This window comes from Narcine bancroftii, chromosome 4 (assembly GCF_036971445.1).
Source record: "Narcine bancroftii isolate sNarBan1 chromosome 4, sNarBan1.hap1, whole genome shotgun sequence".
Classification (NCBI taxonomy): Eukaryota; Metazoa; Chordata; class Chondrichthyes; order Torpediniformes; family Narcinidae; genus Narcine; species Narcine bancroftii.
In genome coordinates this window covers 202,098,267-202,123,277 of record NC_091472.1, presented here as the reverse complement: position 1 = coordinate 202,123,277, position 25,011 = coordinate 202,098,267, and the positions used below count along the sequence as shown (strand labels likewise).

Below are 25,011 nucleotides of genomic sequence, written 5' to 3'. Positions count from 1 at the left end.
TTTATTTATTTTCTCTTCTGTGTTGTTTATTCTTTTTCTTAAATCCTTAAATTCCTGTGTTTGCCATTCTTTAAATGACTCCATGTATCCTTTAATAAGAGCAAGTATATCCTTTACCTTGCCTTTCTTTTCTTCTTCTATTTCCCTGTACTCTTCCTCTTCTTCTTCCTCTGGGTTGACCATCTGTTGTTTCTTTGGTGCCCTTTCCTCCTCTTCTTTCTTGTTTCTATTGTCTTCTGTGGTCTCTTCTTGCTGCAGGTGTTCTGCAGCTGTCGTTGCCGGCTGTGGAGATCGACTCCCCAGCTGGTCGCCCCTCCCGTCGGTGTGTTTTTTTTCATTCGCCTCGCGCATGCGCGGTTGCGCACTTTTACTCGGCTCTGCGAGCCATTTTTGTAGTCCATTATTTACCGACCTGAGGGAGCGGGTTTCTCTCTCCGCAGCGGGCCTCTTCGGACAGGTAAGGCCTTCACCTTTTTCCTCCTTTGTCTTCTCTTCCTCTCTTCTTACCGTTGCTTTCGATTTTTCTTTTTTTGTCGCCATCTTCTTTCCACCTTTATACTCACTTTTCTGTAACTTTTATTTCCGTGCCTTTGTGTTTTCCTTTGTTTTTCCCGACTTTTCTGGAGAGGGCTGGAGTTCACCATCCGGCCACTACTCCGTCACGTGACTCCCTCATAACGATATTAAGTTTGATGGAATGTGGCGCCTGTTATGAATTTCTTTCATGATTCTTCAACCTGCTTTTATACGATGTTTTATTATTGTTTTCCCGTCATGCTATTTTTGTTTATGTAATAGAACATTTTCTTGTTTATTATTGAATTTTATTGTTTAAGGCATCCTAACTTCTAATTTCTAATTTTCAACTATTAGGTTGGGGGTGAGATAACTTAGTTTAGGATAGTTTGATAGTTTAGAACATATATCTTTTCTACTGTTTTTATAATTTGAACAATAGAGCTCCTGCTGTGGAATCAGTTACTGTTTATGATGATTATCTGTTTGATTTATAATCTGTAACCTCACATTCTATATATTGTGGGATTTTTTTGTGCGCTTAAACGGAATAAAAAGATTCGTAAAGAAATGTCAGCAGGCGTCCAAAGAGTGGGGGGGGGGCGGGGGGAAGAGGTGTGGTCGCAAAGCAGAAAGTAATGGGTAAAGAGAGGGAAGGGACAGCAGCAAGCAAGGGGAGGAGGGATGGCTGGGTGAATAGAGAAGGAAGAGAGCTGGAAGGGTGGAGGGAAGGGGAAGAGTAGGAGACCAGAAAAGTCTTGCTTTTTAATGCCATCTGGCTGGAGAGCATCCTAACAGAAAATCAGGTGTTGTTACTCCAATTTATGGATGGTCTTAGTGGGTTCACTTGTGTATCCGCAGGTTTGATTTACTGCATCTGGTGCTCCCTCTCTGTGGCCTTCTCTACATCGGAGAGGCTGGGCGCAGACTGAGAGATTGATTTGCTGAGCACCTTCATTCTGCCCACACCTCTGACAGAGACCTTCCAGTGGCCAACCATTTCAGTAATAGGTTCCACTGTCCCCCCACCTATTACCTTCTACCTTTGCAACCATACCTCCCCCTGCCCCCTTTATTCAGATCCCTGCTGACTTTTTTCCAAAGCTTGAGAAATGTATTTTTGCCTTTGCTATATAAAGGGCACTGTTTGACCTGCTGAGTTTCTCCAGCATTGTGTTTTTACCACTGTTGTTCCTCTCCCACAGTAAATTAGTCTAATCTCTACATCTCAGCCTCAGCTAACATTCCTCACAGCATCAACATTGTAGATAGCAATCTGCTTTAAGATCACAGGTATAAACATCTCCAAAGACTTGCCCTGGCCTAACCACATCACTGGACTGGCCAAGAAACTGCCCTGAGCAGCTCTACTGCCTCAGAAGTCTGAGGCAATTCAGCATGCCTCAACAACTTCGACAGATGGCCCTTTGAAGATATCCAGTCAGACTGCACCCCTGCATCATATCAAAACTACTCTGCCCAAGAACAAGAAAGTGCAGAGAACTATGAACACAACTCAGACCATCATACAATGCTCCCCCCCCCCTCCCACCGCTCCCCCCCCTCTGTCCACTGACTCAATTTCCACTTCTGCTGCCTCATATTAAAAAACTCATCCCACCCCCAACCAGTTTCTTTCCCTCCTCCGGTCCAGGTGGTTGACAAGTGTGAGATCACACCACCAGACTCAAGGACAGTTCTCTCATCATCGGACTCCACCAGTAAACTGTTGCCCTTGCTGTTATAACCAATCTCTCACTCTGCATTGTGTTTCTGCTGCTGTACTCTGTATGGGTTGACTAGCTGAACTTCTTGCAAAACAAAACGTTCTCGCTGTAAATTGTATGCGACAATAAACTTGAAACTTGTACTTAAAAACTTAGCTCCTCCCCAAACTTGTACTTTGCTATCTCTTTTTTCTCCTTTAAGATGCCGAGTAAAATCTGCCTTTTAAAATACTACACAATTCCACCAAAATACAATTATAGTACTTAGAAAACATATTTGGACATTGACATTGTGAAGCCTTTAATTAAGATGCTGCCATTATCTTGGGTTGAGGATCGGCACAGGTAACGTGGTGGTTCGCGCAATGCTATTATAGTGTCAGAGACCAGGGTGAGAGTCCAGTGCTGTCTGTAAGGGGTTGGTTCGTTCTCCCCATGTTTGCATGTGTTTCCTCCAGGTGCTCTCGTTTTCTCCCACCATTCAAAATTGTACATGAGCTGTAGGTTAATTGCTGTAATTGGGTGGCATGGGCTTGTGGGCCAGAAGAACCTGTTACTGTGCTGGACATCCAGGTTTATTTTGTTTTGTATAAAATATAGGCCAAAGGCTAATTTTCCCCATATTACTGAAAGCATTGATTTTAACTCATCATTCAGGTCTTTGGTGGAAATGGGCAAGCTTTGTTTAATACCATACCCAACCTGGATAGCTAGTGACAGAATATAGATATGTTTTTGGGAGATGAATTGTGGCAGGGTTTGTTAGTGTAGGTCATATACAAACACTTTAAAACAGATCTTATTTAAAATACTTGAGCTCTGCTAATGCTTGACATATTGGCCCCATAGGCTTTGCAAGAGCTTTGGAGAGTGCACAAGAAACTTCTCTAATGGATTTTTGTTTACAAAGAGAGAGAGGGAAAGAGAGAGATATCACTTCCACAGTGTAACAGCCAGCAACACCAGCTGGGACTAGAACAGGACAAGCTGGCAAGCTTGTGGAAAACCCCATTTGGAAAATGGGTTGTGAATTCTTCGTTCAACCTGGTCAAAGCACTTGTGGTTCATGCTTGGGGAGAGGACTGGCTATCTAATGTTTCACTTGCAATAAGAGAAACAAATAGGGACTATATGGTGACCTGAAAGAAAGAGGTTATCATCTGGAGAACCCTGAGGGGGGTAAGTTTCTTCCGCAAGTCACTGAAGTGGCTGGGTGTCCATCATACAACAAATCTCTCTCTGATAACCGACAAGAACATTCCTGAATGGTAACCGTTTATCTTTCAAGCACCAAAGCTTGGTGAACTTTATAAATGTTAAATTCTGTGCACAGTATATGAATTGCCTGCAACCAGTGTACTTGGAGGAGTGAGAAGTGAGATTGGACTGTGAACCAAAGGACTTTTCTGAATTTATACACACATTACATACTCGTGCGCTTAGAATTAGAAGGGTGTTAAGTTAGGTTAGTTAAATCAATAGTGATAAGTTAAAGTGTGATTCTGTTTTCACGCTTAAAAATCATTAAAAGCACTTTTAAGTAACCATTTGTCTTGGTGAATATTTATTGCTGCTGGGTTTTGGGGTCCTAAGGGCTCATAACACAAGCAACTGGCTTTATTTACAGATAAACAGGAGGAACCTGGAACTAGGAGCTACATCTTCACAATGCAGGCATACAAAGCTGATTCACTTCAAAGAGAGAAATCGAAAGAAGGCCCAATCCACCTGGAGTTAAATGGGAAAGTATTCACCTGCTGTGATGTTAGTACAATGCACAAAAGTGCAGGAGGATCTGCCAGGACATCTGAACTACAAGAGAATCAAATGGTATCGGGTGGGAGCCATGAAGGGGTCTTGAAACCAAGATTGGATCAGCCATGATATAATTGAATGGAGAATGGCCAAAAGACCAATTGGCTCCCATTTCTTATGACTCTCCCTTATTCTGAAACTCTGCCTCCTACTTTGAGATTACCCAACTAGTGGAAATACCCTCTTAGCATCCAACCCCATAGAATCTTCTTTACTTAGAAATTATCTCATCAATGTTCCATATTCCAATGAGTTTAGGCCCAGTTTGCCTAACTTCTCTTCATCCATCAACTCCTTCATTTCAGGAATCAACTGAGTGAATGTTCTCCATGTCACCGCCACTGCAAATATATCCGGCCTGAAAGACGGAAACCCGACTTTGGCGCTGCACTCAAGAGGTGGTCAATAAAATCGCAACAAAACCTTCCTCCTGATTTACTCACTTCTTGCAATGCAGGTGCATTGTATCTGCATGGTATTTGTTTTGTGTTTCCAAACCTATTATACCACGACATTTTGTAGTCTCACTTCAATTAAATAACAATATATTCTTCCATTCCTCCTTATAAAGTGGATAAAATCACCTTTTCCAATATTATTTTTTCTGCCAACTTCTAGACAACTCACTGAACGCCTATCTTCCTCTGCAATCTGTGTTTTCCTCAATTTGTTAACCCGTCCATCTTTGTGCTATCAACAATTTGTGCTGGTGTACAATTTTTCTCTTCAACCAATTCATCACTATACATTGCAATAAAAGAGGTCCATACAAAAATCCTTGTGATACCAGTTATTGACTGCCAATCCAAAAATGACCTACTTGTTCCGAAAATAAAATGGTGGCATTGCCAGAGCTGCTGTGGACCTGGGAGCATGTTCCAAAGGGTTCAACCACTCATTCCTAATGCTAACTGCTCTAAAGAGGGATTAAATGGCCTGTTGGGAGGAGCAGGCAGTGCTTTGAAACTACAATCCTACAACCATGTGTCTGCACCCAAGATGGCAGCGCCTGTGCGCAGCAGTGTCCTTGAGGGGTTGCAGACACCAGTGCAAGGCACCAGAAATGGGGAAAACATGCCCCCCCCGTTGAAAAGCAGAGGAGATGACCCCACAGGATGGTGACCGTGGCTGCGGACCAGCTGACGGTCCCACAGAGGATGTGGCGACTTGCATTCGGGAGACCTACATGGGCTGCTGCAGTCTGGTTCACAGGAACCACGTGTCGGAACCAGGATTTGAGAGGGCGCTCAGGGCAAGGACTCCAGAAGAGCATCGACCACGAAGGCTTCCTGATCACGACAGAGATTTGCTGTACAGGTGTCCGTGTCACTGTGGTGCGCTAGACATGAATCCACAGACACTCAGTGATACTGAAGAGACTCTTGCTTCTCTTTCTCTCGTAACGTCAGGGGTTCCAAGTGACAAAATGGCGAACCTGTCTGCCTCCTGGCAATTTTGTGTAATGTTACATGCTTTGTACTATTACTTGACAATAAAGGAGGCTTGAAATGTTTTCTGCTGGTTCGTCCATGTCCTATTAAAGACAGCATAAATTGGCCAATCTCATGCAATCTTATCAAGTGCTGTTCCTTTTTACAGGGCACCTTATTCACAGCCTCTTGGAAATCTGAACATGGCTCTCTCAGAACCTCAAAGAGCTCCAGCAGCTTTGCTAAACACCATTTCCCTTTCAGAAAAATTATGGAACAGCCCGTCCGAATTGAATATCTGCCGCCTTACTTCTTGAAGGTGCACCTCCATGCTCTCTAAGTGAAAGGCTATTCGGCCCCTCGAATCTGCTTGATTTTCATTCCTTGAAAGCAAAATAAATGATGGGAAAATGGTGGACAAACCTTACAAGATTTTGAGAGGCACACACAAGGTGGAAGCAAAACACGAAAGCCTGCTGACACAGTGGTTGAAGTGGTGACACAGAGCAGGAAAATCTCAGTGTACTTTGTACAGCAAATGTGGGGATGCGTGGCCAGCCTCACTTTCCCAGGGCAGGTCTAGCAAACACCAGAGGACAGCTGTACAAAGTGAAGGGAGAAAAGTTTAGGAGAGATATCAGGGTAAGTTTTTTTTTTTTTTTTTTTTTTTACACAGTTGTGGATACCTGGAATGCTTTGGCAAGGGGTGGTAATGGAGGCTGTGGCATTAGGGGCATTTAAGAGAACCTTAGTGTTAGGTCTGCTTTGTTCATGAATGAGTGAGACAAACACCAGACTGAGTCGAAATCAGGGTTCTTTGTTCTTTATTACCGGATTGTAACACTTGCAACTAACCATGTTAGTCGGAGAATGCATTCTGCCGTTATCAGCAAAATGGTGATTTTTTATACCCTTGGATACGTGCTTAGAACATCATCATATCATTACTTGTCCAATGACTAAAACTGTTGCTATCCTTTCCCTGCTAGCTTCCTGCCTCTCAATCCATCAATGTCTCTCTTATCTTGTAAGTACAAGGATGCATTCACATCTTGTTACAGCCCTGTACAGGGTAACTCCTTACACATTCCCATCTCATGATGTTTTACCTTACATTAGACAGGTAAAAGGATGAAGGAAAAACAGAGGGTTATGAGGTGGGAAGGTTCGGCATTTTTTGCAAGGAATATGTAGGACGGCCCAACATCGAGGGCTGAAGGGCCTGTACTGTGATGCCATATTCTGCGTTCATACTAATGCTACTTGTTTGGCAAATGTATTTCTTTCACTCCCTTCATGGCAACGACTTTCAGCACGGCCAGCTGGCCTATGGTTTTCTGCTTTCCGTTATCGTCTTTAAAAAAAACATTTTACCGTTTTTAAATCCTGCAGAACCTCACCAGAATCCAAGAAATTCTGGTCGATTACACCCACCACTTGCACAGCTTCTTTATTCAAGACACTGTACTGTAAGCCATCAGGGCCAGGCAAATTCTAGCTACTTTAGTCTGCTTGCTCCTATCTTTCCAGTAATAGAGATCATTTGAAGTTCTTTTCCTACAAACCTCTGAATATCTCTTATGACAGATGATTTTAGTGCCTTCAATCCCTGCCTTTCTCCATTATTAACAGGTTTATGTTAATCTTTAATGTTAAATTATATTTCTCATATATAATGTATTCATAGATGTATTCTTAGTGTTAGTTTGGGAGGTTACAGGGGCACAAAAACAACATTAGTATTTTAAACACACATAGTCCTTTGACATAGAAGACAGAAGCCAGTTTGAGACGGAGCTTTTAAAGACTGACTTTTCAGAATGGGACTTTATTATACACAGACACACACAAATTTACATTTGCGCAGAGTGGGGTGACGTTTAGTTACACTCAGAGATAAGTAAGAAATGTTATGTTTGAATTTACCATTGTCTGGTGAATTTTCCATTGTTGTTCTTGCGATAGTGCAAACAAAGTCCCTTTAGTCCCAAATAAAATTTAAAGGGTTGTTAGTTCGTAACATCAGTCTCATTCTCCAAGAGAATGATGCTGCCTCTCCCGACTCCCTTGCTTTTTAAAAAAAACTATACAGTTTTAATATATAAATATTAAACATCTGTTTTATATTACTAGCTAGTTTATTCTTGCACTGTTCTGTTTTTGTGATTTTCTTTAAGATGCCCTTTGCTGGTTCCTAAATAAAACCCTGATTATCTGGCTAACATTGCATGCATTTTGCTTCAATTTGATTGCATTTTTAAAAATTTATTGGATAACTGCTTCCACCTTAAACACCTCACTTTCCCTCTGGAATATACCTTTGCTGAGATTCATGAGACATACCAATTGTCACAATTACCTAGATTTTTATGACATTTCTATTTAAGCAATAGATCACCTGGTTAAGTCATTACCCTTTCACTGCACAACTATGTAGTGAAATGGAAAAAGGCCAGTCGTCTACTATCATTTTGTGAGAGATGGGAAAATTGATCTAAAATTATGAACATGGAAGAAACTAAAGTTCATCAGTAAAATGGCTGTAACCAGTTCAAACAGGATAAGCTTGGGGCTTAGGATGCAGGAAAGCAGAGTCAGCACGATTAACATAAGAATCTTCTAGTCTTTGTGACAAGACCATAAGACTAAGATAAGGAATGGTAAGGTACAATAGAATGTAGGAAGTTGAGGTAGTCTGGATCAGATAAGGGTCTCCTAGCCCTGGACAGAAGTACCAAGTCATACATTTCTAATTAGCTAACCATACACAGATTTATACATATGAAATTAGCCAACCCTAGATAGAATGAGTCAACTCTGCATATCAAGAGACTGTAGCCCCGAGAATCAGGAAGGTGTGAATAAGGACAATGACATGAAGGGACACCGACAGGATACCCCCCCCTGGTTCTCCAAGTATACTGAAATTGCACGTAGGCAGGCAGGATTGCCTAATGCCAAACCTCTCCAGCAGGAGGCAGAAGAATGTAAGGGGGAGGGTATTCCTACACTGAAATCAACTGTATAAAAGTTGGGTGAGCCCCAGTGTGTGTGTGTATTCCCAGGGTAAGGGGAAGCACCCAACTTTGCATTGTTGTAGTAATAAATGTTCTTTGTTCTCAATTTTTGTCTCGAGCAATTTCTTTAAAGGTACTTTAATTTCTAACAAATGGGGGCTCGTCCGGGATCACACTCCCTCCACTGACAGAGTACCCCGATGACGAGAGTAGGTGCACCCCGGCTGATTCAGCTGGACTCACGGGCGACGGGTGGCTGGTCAGTGGAAGAAGCGAGTGATATCCGAGAAGAGGCATTGAGAACAAACGGCGGAAGGACGCGCGCTAGAGCAGTACTGCCAGAACTCGGTAAGAGTATTTTACTTGTTCCTAAGCATGGGAATAGCGGGCAGTAGAGATGAGAGTCCTGACACAGGACGTGACCACCAGATAGCTACGTACAGCCCGCTTGGGTTGATGTTATCTGAGTGGGGCACAGGAAAGACCCGTGGTAAAGAGAAACTGACGACGGTCAGGTATTTTACTTGTTTCTAAGCATGGGAATAACGGGCAGTAAAGAGAGTCCTGACACAGGACGTGACCACCAGATAGCTACGTACAGCCCGCTTGGGTTGATGTTATCTGAGTGGGGCACAGGAAAGACCCGTGGTAAAGACAAACTGACAATGGTCAGGTATTGTTGTATTGAATGGGTTAAATACCCGGTTAAAGGGAGCTCCGTGTACTGGCCAAAATTCGGATCTGAGGATGAATGGATGTGTAAAGCTTTGAACCTATGGCTCTATCAAAACCAGAAAGACAATGTTGAGAGCAGGGAATATGCAGCCTGCTGGCTCAAGGGATCCATTGAACAGCTGGTTTTGAATGAGAAAGAATTCAGGGATAAGAGAGAGGAGGAACCTTTTGTCCCTGAATCACAGGGTTGGAATGTGTTACATTACCTCCCTCCACCTTATGTTCCTCCTATGCCGGCTCCTATCTTTCCTTCCCCTCCTATGACCTACCCTTCTGCACCTTCCCCACCTCCCCCACCACTAGAGAAGAGAGAAGAGAGCAGGAGTGGTATGATAACTTGCTCACAAAGCACTCGATTACCACCTCTGTTGACAGGAGAGAGAGGTAACTTTAATTCAGAACAGCGTGAGACTCTTCAGGAAGAAAGGGCAGAACCCTTTGATTCATTTCCCAGGGAGCAGGAACCCAGACCTAATAAGCTAAGAAACCAATTGGATGAGACCACTGCGGGAAGTTCCCATGGGAGAGGGTCTCGGTTTCGTAAATGTGCCCCTGACCAGTACTGAAGTGTGTAACTTTAAGAAAGAACTGACCTCCCTGATAGAAGATCCCCAGGGATGTGCCGAACAGTTAGACCAATTTTTGGGACCAAATATATATACAATATGGGGGTCTCGACATAGAATCCCCAGCAGGGGAACAATTGGTACTAACAGGTTTTGTTACCAACTCAGCCCCAGACATTAGGAGAAAATTACAAAAGACAGAAAATTGGCATGAGCAGGGAATAACCCAGCTTCTACAGATCACACAAAAAGCATTTGTCCAGACATCTGAGGATAAGCAGAAAGCAAAGGCTAACATTTTGATGCAAGCAGTTAAAGTAATAGTAGATGAGTAACATGGAAAAAGGCAGGGACTGTGTGCCAGCTCCTGAATGTTGGGAGAAGTGCAGGGAGTGGGAGAGTAGAGACCAGAGATAATTTCATAAATCACGACTTCCCACTTCAGTCACTGACCATTATTGATTAAAATTCATGCTAAAAATTAAATGTCATAAAGGATCGTTTATCAATACTGTAGAATGAGCGAATTTAACTACCAGTTAATTCCAATTTATGAAATAAATTGTATTCAAATGTGATTTTGCACAGGGAGTACCTGAGAGTTGTGATGTTATAACATTTGCAGGGAGAAATGTTTGCGCAAATAGGGTGAGTTCTACACGTCTTATTTTAAGTGTATGTAAGATAAAGAAAGGATCTGATGTGTAAAGTGGCTGGTTCAGCCAGTTGAAGCAGGAGTGTGCATGTCCCTTTAAGTGCACTGTGGCACTTGAAATTGAGGCTTCAGACTCTTGTCTTGCAGTTAGAGGTATGGAGCCCTATCAACACATTTAATACATTTCTTCTACACATTCAGCAGTCAAGGTCCGTGAGTTTAAAGATCACCCACCTCTGGAGAATAAAGATACCTCTGGGGATTCCTATGGGGATTCCTATAAGTTTAATCATTTCTCTGGTGCATTTTCCTCTGGAGTGAAATTAATGCCTCAGCACAATTTCTCTGTATTGCCGCTGTTATTTAATTCATGATAACTTTCCCCATTCATCAGGTTTATATTTAAATCCAGTAGTGCGGAAGTTACATTGTAAATGATCACGGAGGTAAACCCTGCGCAAGTGGATTCAGCTTAATGGAGAAATAAACCTGCGAACTGGTCTATGGTGCTGTGTGAGTACTGCTATAGGTGGAATATGATTTAAATTGGTGGCATCGTTCAGAACAATTGGGTGCATAAGAATAATAATATCATTAAGAACTCACAGATCTTGTACCAGATGCTATTCAGTACATCTTGACTTAAGGACTGGAGAAATTGGTATGTTAGAATGAGATTGGCATGGTACCAATATTTCTTGATTCAATAATGACTCCACAAGCTCCAGGATTCATGCAGCAGAACTTTTAAGTGGAATATAATAGAAACTAGCCTGTACTTAAATTATTGTGTGTGCAATCTTCATAAGAACATCTTTTAACTTTTTTTGGTGCCTGTTTTACAGACTGTTTTAAATAAGGCCAGCTCCTGTGAGCTGTGGCACAAGGCATTTTACTTAAGGCAGAACTAAAGGTTGAATATGTTTCAAGTTCTCTTGCAGGGGCTCTTGTGCTGCAATGTCTGTTATGTACTCACTCTAACAAATTGGAGGGTTGTGCCCCATACAGACAAGCAGCTCCAACTGCATTTTAATAAGGTCTAACATATTCAAAACCCATGCAAATATGGTTTGTGTTTCATTTTACAATTTTTACACTAACACAAAGGAAAGTCAGATTGTTATTCATTTTATTAAAATCTAGTGATTGGTTATATGTAAAAGCATGGCAAGAGGATCAACTAAAACCTGCCTGGGATGGTCCCTTCTGTGTACTTTTAATTACAGACACCGCAGTAAGAACAAGAGAGAAAGGCTGGACCCACATTCAAAGAATTAAACCAGCTTCTGAACCACAACATCACGACACACAGATTCAAACCTCAACCTGTCGTGCAGTTCCTCATCCATCAGACCTAAAACTTACACTGCGCCGTGACAAAGTGCCGTAATGTTACTCGTTTTTTTTTGGTTTATTCAGTTATTTTTGTATTTTATTGCTGTTTTCAATGAGCTTTACAGTTATGGTGGTTTATTCAGTTATTGTTGTATTTTATTGCTGTTTTCAATGAGCTTTACATTTATTGTGGTTTATTCAGTTTTTGTTGTTTTTTATTGCTGTTTTCAATGAGCTTTACAGTTATGGTGGTTTATTCAGTTATTGTTGTATTTTATTGCTGTTTTCAATGAGCTTTACATTTATTGTGGTTTATTCAGTTATTGTTGTATTTTATTGCTGTTTTCAATGAGCTTTACAGTTATGGTGGTCTATTCAGTTATTGTTGTATTTTATTGCTGTTTTCAATGAGCTTTACATTTATTGTGGTTTATTCAGTTTTTGTTGTATTTTTTGCTGCTTACAATGGGTCTTACTTTCATTGTTGTTTACTCATTTTTTGGAATACTGTTCGTTAATGTTTAAGTCCCCCCTGGAATAGGGGCAGCAGAGGTTACAATTGGGCTCCTTTAGAATGTAGACAGGGCATAGATTTAATGTATAGTCATAGTGGGATACAAGGGATTCCAATACGGACTAGGGGAACTGAACAGCTTTAGTGGAGTACATCTAATTTGTATCTTAGCCTACACAGGCATTAGAGACAAGAGTTTTGAGGCGATAGCACAAAGGACATGGTGGGACAAAGACAGACAGAATGGTAGTCAGGATTGTACATGTAGCAGAGAGAGAGAGAGTTGACACATATGCTAATGTACACAGACAGGCTGCAACTCACAAGTTCAATGATACATATGCTAATGTTAGCAGACAAGCTGCAACACACAGTTAAATCACAAGAAACAATCCCCCCCCAGCTTGGTCACTTTTCATCACCCCGTGAAGGGGAGCACCAGTTTCCAACAACGTGAGCTGCTTGACACTTTAATATCAGGCTCCAAACAGCCTTCGGAGATCGGTGGCCCTAGAGTTCGGGGCTGAAGAGGACATCAGATACTAGCCACAATTCAACGGAACCGCCTGACTACTGCTACTCGTTCGCTGCTGAAGGCAGCGCTTCTCACAGACTGCTACTCGTTCGCTGCTGAAGGCAGTGTCTCTCACAGACTTCGTCAGGACAACGCTTACAAAAGTCGGGTGGTTCAAAGACACTGCTTCAATGTTTCAACGTGTGGGATGGATTAGACTCTTTACTGAGAGCTGGAGCCTGATACTCTCAACCCTAATAAGCAGCTGGACTCGCTACTCTGACCTTCATGGTGCTCCCCTACCTAAAGACTTTACACAGACATTACAATTCGGTTATTGACCAGCTGGGTAAAACTACACCTTACACTTGAAAGATCAGTATTACTGATCTAAAAGAAAAGTGAGGAGGGGGGGGGGGGGATCAGTCACACTGACACTAGTAGCCAAAGATCAGTAACACTGATCATGGTGAAAGATCAGTATTACTGATCTAAAAGAAAAGTGAGGATTGTGAGAGATGGGAAAATTGATCTAAAATTATGAACATGGAAGAAACTAAAGTTCATCAGTAAAATGGCTGTAACCAGTTCAAACAGGATAAGCTTGGGGCTTAGGATGCAGGAAAGCAGAGTCAGCACGATTAACATAAGAATCTTCTAGTCTTTGTGACAAGACCATAAGACTAAGATAAGGAATGGTAAGGTACAATAGAATGTAGGAAGTTGAGGTAGTCTGGATCAGATAAGGGTCTCCTAGCCCTGGACAGAAGTACCAAGTCATACATTTCTAATTAGCTAACCATACACAGATTTATACATATGAAATTAGCCAACCCTAGATAGAATGAGTCAACTCTGCATATCAAGAGACTGTAGCCCCGAGAATCAGGAAGGTGTGAATAAGGACAATGACATGAAGGGACACCGACAGGATACCCCCCCCTGGTTCTCCAAGTATACTGAAATTGCACGTAGGCAGGCAGGATTGCCTAATGCCAAACCTCTCCAGCAGGAGGCAGAAGAATGTAAGGGGGAGGGTATTCCTACACTGAAATCAACTGTATAAAAGTTGGGTGAGCCCCAGTGTGTGTGTGTATTCCCAGGGTAAGGGGAAGCACCCAACTTTGCATTGTTGTAGTAATAAATGTTCTTTGTTCTCAATTTTTGTCTCGAGCAATTTCTTTAAAGGTACTTTAATTTCTAACAATTTGTACGAACGCCCCACAGGACAACGCCATTAGCACTCACAAACATTATGGCTATAAATTTAAAATTTTATTTACAGTGCAGTGGAAGCTGATCCGGCCATTTAAACGCGTCCCACCCAATTAATCTGCAGCGTCGTACATTTTGAAGGATGGGAGGAAACCGGAGACACCGGGGAAAACCCACAGTCACATAGAGAACGTACAAACTCCTTACAAACAGCGCCAGATTCAAACCCGGGTTGCTGACGCTATAATAGCGTTATGCTAACTGCTGGACAGCACAGTTAACACAACACTGTTACAGTGCTAGCAGTCAGGACTGGGGTTCGAATCCCTCGCTATCTGTGAGTTTGTATGTTCTCCCCGTGTATGTTCTCCCCGTGTCTGCATGGGTTTTCCCCAGGGTGGGGGGGGCCTCCGGTTTCCTCCCACCCTACAAAATGTACCAGAAGTTGTAGGTCAATTGTGTGTGATTGGGCGGCACGGGCTTGTGGGCCAAAATGGCCTGTTACCGTGCCATAGGTCTAAATTAAAAAACAAATCAACTACTACTCAAACTGTGCTGCCCACAACCTGGTTGTTATGGGATGTTCAGTTCTATTGAGTCAGTTGGAATTTGCAATGGATGAGGCTCACAAAAGACAGTCCCTCACCTGATTCTTGACAGTCTGGGAGTTTACATTGGGCAAAATGTCAGCCAGGTGTTTTTTGATGAATGCAGAGGGTTCCAGCTTCAGTCTCTGGAGAATAGCCAACCACAATCCCCTTTGAGCAGCCTCTGCAAAAATAAAAGAATCCTCAGAGGTCTGTACGAGAACCTGCATGGTAACCAGCCCAACAAGGGATTATGTCATCTTCATCTCAAACAATGAATGCACATGCCACAGAATTGGTCCGGGGGTTAAAGTGCGAGCCTGAATGGTTACAAAATGTACTCACCCATTTTCAATTCACAAGTTTGCAAAGGAAAAGTTGCACACTTTGTTTGGAAATTTAAAAAAAGAACATTCCAAGAGGTATCATTGAGGAACAATCCACAGCAAGAGATTGTAGCTCTGATTCAGCTGGAGAATACTCGTTTCTTTGCAATGTTATGCAGAAAGGTGACAATCCACTGGATTTACAATTTACTGTCATCAAATTGCAGTACTGATGGATAATGCGAAATGTAGCATCACTGACGTAATTTATGCATATCCAGAATCTTTTTTCTATGGTGTGGCGGCCACCATCTGTAAGGAGTTTGTACTTTCTCCCTGTGTCTGCGTGGGTTTTCCCCGGAGGCTCTGGTTTCCTCCTACCCTTCAAAACGTACTGGGGGTGTGGGGGTGGTGTAGGTTAATCGGGCAACATGGGCTCATGGGCCGAAATGGTCTGTTACCGTGCTGTATGTCTAAATTTAAATTTCAGCTTATCAACAACCTCCAAAAGAAATTGAAATGCTAAATGGGATTTGTAAAGTTGAAAACATACCATAAAAATTAGATCAAGATTTGACAAAAAAATCAAGAGTTAAGAAAATAGATAGAGCAATGAGAGCAAAACTACCACACATATAAAATAATTGTTAATCCAATTGCACCTCAGCCATTATGCCATGAACATTTTTAGAAGAAAACATTCATATATGCAAGTAAAATGCATGTTAAACACATGGAAAGTAGTAATTATGTCATTGGATGTGGAAAAAGGATTCCACTATAAGGGGACCACAGTTTCTCTCACATGATACACGTCTTTTCATGCTTCATATTACATCACAGGTCTTAAATAACTCCTATCGATTTATAGTCAACAAAATATTAGTCGTTAGAGCTTATTTCTCCACAATATAGAGTTGATGGAAGTTAAAAGAAGCTTTTATGAATAAAATATTCAAAAAAAGTTAAAAGAAGGGATGATTGCAAACTTAAGTTACAAAAATGTGAAAAGAAAATTATTTGAAGTGTAGATTGTACATTCTCCCTGTGTCTGCATGGGATTCCACTGGGTTCTACAGTTTCCTTCCACATTCTAGGGACGTACAGGGTTAGTCGGTTAATTGGCCACATGGCCATATTTGGGCAAAGCAGGCTTGTGGGCAGGAAGGTTCAGTTACTGCACTGCATCTCTAAATCAAATCAAAAGAGAATTAACAGATTGGGAACAAAGCAAAAGAGTGATATTGGACTTGTTTTTCCAAGAATAATTCCTGGCAGTGATTGGTAAAAAAAATCTTACAATATAGAACCATGCAACAATTCTGCAAAATATTAGCTTGTTATTAAAGAGAATTACAAATGTAATATGCAGTTCAGGCTAATCAACAATCTGAAATGCTAAATGGGAATTGGAAAGTTGAAAAGACCAACATTTTACAATTCTTACGCTTCAATTTGTATTCAGGAAGACCTCAAGTTATGCTGATAATGAACAGTTAGCTTCACGTATACTTTTAAACAATGAAAGAGACACATCCTTCAAAATATATGCACCTTAGCAACTCCTACCTATGGAAGGGTGATGTGCCATAAATACAATCGCTCTGGCCAATTTCTCAGCCTCACTGACATCATTCTCCAATCCTGGGATACTTGTTATGACACACAATGCCTCAACCAGTACACGAGGTGGAATATAAGACCTTCCAGCTTCTGTGAGTTCACCAGACTCTGCCACTAACCCTTCAGGTGGTACCACCTAAAATAAAAAGGATGTATTATTTATGACTTGTTACTTGACAAAGCAAGGAATCCATACTCTTTTCCAATAGCACTAGACCAATAAAACTTTCTACAAACTGATAACTAACCAAAAAGCAATAGAAAGGTGACATTAAATTGCTACCCAAACAGCAAGAACTTTAGTCCTATTTTCATTGACATTTCAGTCAGTGGATCAGCCAAAACGAAAATTACTCCCCAAATATTCAAAGCCCAAAAGTAGATTCTATTTACATTATGCAGATAATTGTATAAAATAGCCATGAAATGAAGTGCATTTATAAAATTTTAACGTGCAATTTCTCGGATGTCTAGTATCAAAAACATCAAACAGAGCAGAAAATCATTCAACCATTTAGTTGCAGGAGTGCAAAGGAATGGAGGAAATTCTTCACACATTTAGTGAACCAGGAGTGATGATAAGTATGTTTAGAACACTCCTCAAATACATTGTCACTTGATCAAGGTGTAAATTTTAATTTTTAAAAATTTAGACATACAGCACTGTAACAAGCCAATTCGGCCCTACGAGTCCATGCTGCCCAACTTACACCCCACTAATCTTCACCCCTATATTTTTTTTCGAAAGGTGGGAGAAAACCCACACGGGCCTGGGGAGAATGTACAAACTCCTTATAGACAATGCAGGATTCGAACCCTAGTTCGGTCCCAATCGCTGGTGCTGTAATGGCATTGCGCTAACCTCTACACCAACCTAAAAGTGATCACAGGTTTCTTCGTAAAAGCGAATCTGCGTAAAGCGAGTATTCATAAAGCGAGGAATACCTGTACAATTTCTGTTAATCCCCTCTCCTGGTCTCTATCGTTCCCTACCTCTCTTGTCTTCTTTCCTACATATCTCCACCCCCTTCCTTCTATCAGAGAGCAATCCTCCTTAGGCCTTTGCCTTCCTTCTCCCTCTATCACTGCTGAGCTATTTTCTCTTCTACCCTCCCATCTATTTCCACCTATTGCCTCTTACCAGTTAATCTGTGCTGTTCCCCCTTCCTCCCTCTCCCCTCCTTTCTCTTCTCTCTCCTTGGACCTCATCAGTTGTTTTCCAAGAGGTGTGGATACATTTATGAGCACACGGCAGGAAGCTGCACACACAAATGTTGCGAAATTATGTGAGAAGGATGGGTGTCCAGCCATGTCTTTTATCTGATGTCAAATGTTGGACCACACAGCTAACAACCTTCGAAATACCTCAGAACATGCAGCTTAAAATGCCATCATAATGTGTCGGCACATTTTCCATGATTATTTTAAAATTCTGAGACTCATGCAAACCAATTTAACAAAAACAAATTATAGACCTTGTGGGTGTTCAGAATGATTTGGAGCTCTTCCAGAAGCCCATATGCTAATTTAACACCGCCCAGAGAGGAGAGCAACTTCCTGACAGTCTGCCGAGCCTGTTTCCGAACTCTCCACGTTTTACTCAGCAGCACAGCCACCAAGGCTTTGTGGTAAATCCTGTAAACAGCAGAGTTCAGACACTTTGTAGTGAATGGATGCGTCACTCAACACATTCAACACAGATCGTAAAAACAACAGGAATTCAAGGAGTTTGTTGGCATATCAAATCAGCAAGCAGTTCAAAAATTATGTCAAGTAGTAATTATAATGAGATGCAAGTTGGAAAAGGATTCCACTTTAAAAGGTGAAAATGTGCCCAATGGAGATCACGGTTTAAATGAGTAAGCCTGCAGATGCAGTGCACAAATATGCAGGAGGGATTCAGCAGGTCATGCAGCATCCAGAGGCAGTAAAAGGCAGTCCATGTTTCAGGCCTGGGCCCTTGGTCAGGAATCTGGTATGCATCTGAATAAAAAGGGGAGAGCACGTTAACTGGTAAGAGGCAATAATAGGTGGAAACAGATGGGAGGGTAGAAGAGAAAATAGCTTAGCAGTGATAGAGGGAGAAAGAAGGCAAAGGGCTTAGGAGGATTGCTCTCTGATAGAAGGCGATCTGGAGAAAAGGGGTAGGGTACAATAGAGAGATAGGGAGAAAGAAGGCAAAGGGCTTAGGAGGATTGCTCTCTGATAGAAGGCGATCTGGAGAAAAGGAGTAGGGTACAATAGAGACCAGGAGAGGAGGCTAACAGAAATTGTACAGGTATACCCTGCTTTACGCAAATTCGCTTTTACGAAGAAACCGGTGTCATTTTTAGGAAAGCAGCGAGCCGTTATACAGGCCATGCATGCGCATCCCAAGGCTGCGCGTGCACACCAAGCAGCTCCTTCCCCAGGAACAACGACGAGATGCCAAGAGATGGATGACCCTCGTCCCCTCTCTCTTCTACATCCCAGGCTCCTGAACCTCCCACCCAGTGGCGTCACTGGGGTTGGTGTTACAAGCCCCTCCCCCCCACCCCAGTGGACCGATTGTATTGAACATGGAATAAACAGGTGTGTGTTCCTTGTATGTCCGAGTTGGCAGAGGTGCTGAGTGGTGGGGGGGGGGCCCTCTGATCGGAGAGCATTAGAAGGTTCAAAAAGTTCATTTCTACTTTATAGGCTGTGAATTTATCCTATAATTCCTGCTTTTAATAAATGTTAGCGTTATTTTCGGTTTTATGTATTATTTGGTATGATTTGGAAGGTTATTTTTTGGATCTGGGAACGCTCAAAAATTTTCCCATTGAAATCAATGGTAATCACTTCTTCGCTTTATGCCATTTCGGCTTACGAAAGGTTCCGTAGGAATGCTCTAGTTTCGTGAAGTGGGGTATACCTGTAGTCAATATTAATGCCACATTGCAATGAATCCTTAAACCATACATGATTACAGCATCTCTTAACAGTTAAGATCTCTTCAGACTAGGTCTTCTTTGGAACCAGGGAATTTTTCTCCCTGGAAGCCCCATGTTCTTGGGACTTCGACTATCTGGTAACAAACATGATGATGTTTATGTTGGTGAACACACATTACATATGTTGGTGAATACACATTGGTGAATTTAGTAATTTAATACATACTGGCACTTAATTTCTGGCAGGTCCAAAAGCAGTCTCTCAGTGAGTTGCAACACCGTGCAAAGAGCTGTGAAACAAATACAAATAATCAATGGGAAAGACAGACACCAGATGGTAACAAACAAGGTTCCCTCTCCTGCCCAACTAAATTTCACAGTAACCAAGGCAATAGATGAGCAAACCATTGATTCCAAATAACTAAGCTCCACCTCTGTTTAACATCTTCACTTGGTGGACAAGTCAAAATATTTCCTACTTGAGATCAGTGAATTTACTACTCATCAATCTTCATCTTGGTTTTTGAGTTGCATTTCCTGACTAAACTGGAGGTGCCATAATCCATGCCTGATACGGCCAAATTTGGCTCAGTTCACCATGCAGTTTGTTCAAGGTCTCCATTCTTAAAAAAAAATAGGGTAAAGCTTTAACCACCTCTTCGAATGTAATCCTAACTATCTAGTGAGTTAAACTTTAAAAGCTAAATTGAAAGTGAGCCACATGATATGATAAGCCTGTTATGCCATACAATATCAATGAAGATCTAATGCCTGCTCCAAATTTTTCATCATTTTCCACCTCCTCTAGAAACCTAGTCTATCTCTTCAGGGGCAGAGTTATTGTTATACAGACAATAAACCTTCAGACTGCACAGAATAGATTTTGCTTCTCTGGTTACTAATCTTTGCAAATCCGTCTTCTACACCTGCATAAAGTCAACAGAAGCTCATATTTTGAAGAATATCTTTAATGCACTGGATCTCTTTTCCCCTTTTATAGGAGGATTGTAGAGAATCACGTGGCCTCCCTGCCAGTCTGGAATATTGTGGATTGCAGACGGTCATGTGGCCCCTCTAACCAAAACCTGTTCAGAAGTCAGATAACCTGCCAATCGAGGTTGGACTCTGGCCACCCATTAGAGCACCCCTTACCATAGGGTCATTTAAATGATTCAGTGTTATCATTGGGCAGACGCCTAACACAGAACAGTATAAAACCTTGAGACATAGCACATTTCTCTCTCTCTCTGCCTCTTGATGCAAGTCCCAGGCATCACTCCACACCAGGTCGCTACTGTGGACGTAGCTGGAGGAGTCGTGGGTAAGGTGTGCACTACACTTAAGTTGAGCCGTAGTACTACAATAGATCGGTGCTGCAGAGTTGCACCCCACCCCCCACCCCCCCCCGTTGGTACAGGGAATCTGGAAGAGGTTTGAAAATCCATCTGTGAAGTGTATATACAAGCGGGAGCTTGTAGAAGATAGACAGCCACTGGTATCAGAGTCCAACCTGATTCAATATGAATGTTTATATAATTGTTTACTAATTAAATATTATTTGACATCTTCCCCTGGTTGTCTCCTGTGTGTTCAATAGTTATCTTTGACTGTAACACTCGTGTCCAGACTTGTCTCTCTGTGAACCCACCAAACCGGATACTATTCCAAACACAACACCCCCCCCCCCCCCAACCCATGTTTGTAAGGATTAAATTCCACTCAAGCCTACTGGTGCCGAATTGTTACAGATCTGCCCAGTGTGTGCGCTCAGTCAAGGCCTTTATCAGAATAACTATAACATAACAATTACAGCACGGAAACAGGCCATTAGGCCCTTCTAGTCCTCACCGAACCAAACACCCCTTTCTAATCCCACCTCCCTGCACAATGCCCATAACCCTCCATCTTCTTCTCATCCATATACCTGTCCAACCTTTTCTTAAATAATACAATTGACTCCGCCGCCACTATTTCTCCCGGAAGATCATTCCACACAGCTACCACTCTCTGAGTAAAGAAGTTCCCCCTCATGTTACCTCTAAACCTCTGTCCCTTAATTCTTAACTCATGTCCTCTTGTTTTAAACTTTCCTCCTCTTAACGGAAATAGTCTATCCACATCCATTCTGTCTATCCCTTTCATAATCTTAAATACTTCTATCAAATCCCCTCTCAACCTTCTACGCTCCAAAGAATAAAGACCCAATCTGTCCAATCTCTCCCCATACTCCAGATGCTTAAACCCAGGCAACATTCTGGTAAACCTTCTCTGCACTCTCTCCACTCTGTTTATATCCTTCCTATAATTAGGCGACCAGAACTGCACACAGAACTCCAAATTAGGCCGCACCAACGTCTTATACAATCTCAACATCACCTCCCAACTCCTATATTCCATGCAATGATTGATAAAGGCCAGCATACTAAAAGCCTTCTTCACCACCCTATTCACGTGAGTTTCTACCTTCAGGGAACGATGTACCGTCACTCCTAAATCTTTCTGCTCTTCTGTATTCCTCAATGCTCTCCCATTTACCACATATGTCCTGTTCTGATTCTTCTTACCAAAATGAAGCACCTCACACTTATCAGCATTAAATTCCATCTGCCATTTTTCAGCCCACTTTTCTAAGCAGCCCAAATCCCTCTGCAATCCTTGAAAACCTTCTTCATTATCCACTATTCCACCTATCTTAGTATCGTCTGCATATTTACTAATCCAATTCACCACCCCATCATCTAGATCATTAATGTATATAACGAACAACAATGGGCCCAATACAGATCCTTGAGGCACACCACTGGTCACCGGCCTCCAACCTGACAGACAATTATAGATGTTGTTGATGTTGCATGCTACTTTAAAGGGTAACAAGAAAAACATGACACTGTAACTGAGAACCATCTCCTGTAACCGCATCCAGTTGTATAGTACGTATTCCAAAGTGGCCTTTTAAACCGTGATCTCTCCCTCTCTCTGATCAGGAAAAGACCCACATTTGTACCTATAGACAGATGGAGCATAATGAACAAACAACAAAATGCAATCCCAACTTTCATTTTTGGGTGTGACAGGATAAACATTACCAAAACATGGCTGAGAGTGGGGAACTAAATGTGACATTGATTTAATTGCTCACTGTCAAATATATTAAAATAGAGTGAAAAACTGCTCACAGGTCAAATGAAAATGGGAGAGCACGAGTCGTCTCCCAAATGATAAGATCACTGATGAGATGGGATATATGGAGAGGCAAACGGGCATTGGAAATTTTAATGAGTAAAACTATTATAAAAAACATTCAAGACTGGGTTTAGACCCTGGTTGAAACTATTGTAACATTATTAATATTTGGGGAGAATTTGTAAGATTTTTATTTGAAAGACTGAAGAATTCACATTACAGGATCTCTGGAGAATGTAAGCACCTTTCACAAGTAGGTGTTAATTGAACTGACATCATAAAGTGCTTGACCATTGTCTTGCTGGAGTCCTGCTGTCTATCAGTCCCCTTTCTGCAAAGTGCTCATAGAAAAGTCACTCCTAGATTTTGTTTATCTAACAACAGATGGGAGCAGAACATAGGAAGTAGGAACAGGAGTAGGCCAAAAATGGCCCATCGAGCCTGCTCTGCCATTCAATACGATCATGGCTGATCTAATTTATGACCTAACTCCACCTACCTGCCTTCTCCCCATAGCAGAAGAAAGAACTCCTGTTGTTTTGCTCAGGGTTTTGCAAGACACGAGTCACATGCTCTCTTTGGAGTTTCAGTTGGAAGAGAGTTTTTTTTAAACTTTTTATTTTTCACACTATGAACCATTCTGACCAAAATACACACAGACATTTCCCTCTTGAATATACACATTTTCTCCCCTTTTTTTCCCCCTCCTTTCCCTCCCTCTTTCACCCCCCCACCCACCCCAGAAGAGAGAGAGTTGAGTTAACAGCTCAGTCTTCAGTCAGTGTGTGGGATGCTGACGACAAATAACTGAAAAGTGCAATCCAGGGAAAATTGTTTGAAACTGATGAAAGCAAGTTCCAGAGCAGTAGATGGCTGGAAGTGCTATCTGTCTGATGTTTCTCTTGAAATAGAGGAAGGAATGGAACTCTGTGGTAACTTGAAGAAAGAGGTTACCATCTAGAAGACCCTGAATGGGGCAAGTTTCATCAGCGAGTCCGAGATAACTAGTGGTGGTACCTCAGTTGTGGAAATCCTGGAGCAACAAATATCTCTCTGCAACACTACAAGAACCATCCTGAGTGGTAAACATTTACCTTTCAAGCACCAAGCCTGGTGAACTTTATACATGTTAAATTCTGTGCACAGTATGGTGATTGCCATACCAGAGAACTTGGAAGAAGGAGAAGTGAGATTGAACTGTGAACCAAATAACTTTTCTTAAATTTACACACATTATACACATGCACTTAGAATTAGAAGGGGGTTAATTTGGGTTAGTTAAGTATAGAGTTAAGTTAATGTTTAATTCTATTTTCATGTTTGAAGTTGATTAAAAATAACTTTTGTTTTGAAAGCCACTTGTCTTTGTGAATGTCTATTGCTGCTGGGTTTTGGGGTCCTTTGGGCTCGAAACACTATGAAGCCGCCAAATATGTATTCAGCAAAGGCAAATGGGATTTTAACTTTCACGTGGTCTGGGAGAAGCAGATTCGCAAGTTAACACATTTTTGGAGTGAGATCTGCAACACTATATTCTGGAACCAGAGGAGCAGGCTAATCATTACAAAGCATTAAATAATGAGCCAGATTTACTTGATAGCTTTGCAGTGCATGATAAATTACCCAACAGCAATCTTGACATGATAATTCGGATGGGTTGGAAAAGTATAAAACAGAGTTCAAAGAGGATGACTTTCATGTAACCCAATTCAGACGGTGCTCTCAAATTAAGCAAATACGCCAATGCACATAATCCTAATAAAAGTGGTATTAAGACCTTTTAAAACCCTTATTCAATAAGGATGGCATAGTGGTTAGTGCCATGCTGTTACAGCGCCAGTGATCAGGACTGGGGTTCGAATCCCACGCTGTCTGTAAGGAATTTGTACATTCCCCCTGTGTCAGCGTGGGTTTTCTCCAGGGCCTCCGGTTTCCCCCCACCGTTTGAAACATATATTTGGAGTTGTAGGTAAATGGGGTGGCACAGACTCACGGGATGAAATGGCCTGTCACTGTGCTGAATGTCTAAAAAAAAAATTTAAATTAAAAAAGGCAAAAGTAAAAACTTGAGATGACTAAAATAAGCAACATAAAGCTGAAAAAAAAAGCATACAAAAGAAAAACTACCATAGGACTTCTCAGAGATACAAAGACTACGAGTAAAATAAAGCATGAAAATAAAGTGGAGACGTAAATTTTAAAGGGCAGCACAGTTAGTGCAACGCAAAGCAACGCCAACTACCCCCCTGTATGTTCTCCCCGTGTCTGTGTGGGTTTCCTCCAGGTGCTTTGGTTTCTTCCCACATCCCAAAATGAAAGGATGATGATGGACACCTTG

General features: G+C 41.7%; 1 protein-coding gene across 2 annotated transcripts in view; it reads right to left on the bottom strand.

Moving 5' to 3' along the window:
• Window positions 1–25,011, bottom strand: part of gcn1 (GCN1 activator of EIF2AK4) — a 177,220-nt gene that overhangs the window by 109,851 nt on the left and 42,358 nt on the right. For both annotated transcript variants that reach the window (XR_011356331.1, XM_069933655.1), the window contains exons 17-20: window positions 19,717–19,780; window positions 18,051–18,210; window positions 16,522–16,711; window positions 14,686–14,810 (exon numbers count right to left, since the gene is read on the bottom strand). Coding sequence is in view for 1 of the 2 variants with exons in the window: in XM_069933655.1 (XP_069789756.1) it covers window positions 14,686–14,810; window positions 16,522–16,711; window positions 18,051–18,210; window positions 19,717–19,780 (539 nt within the window). In the remaining variant the exon portion in view is untranslated. The remainder of the gene's footprint in view (window positions 1–14,685; window positions 14,811–16,521; window positions 16,712–18,050; window positions 18,211–19,716; window positions 19,781–25,011) is intronic.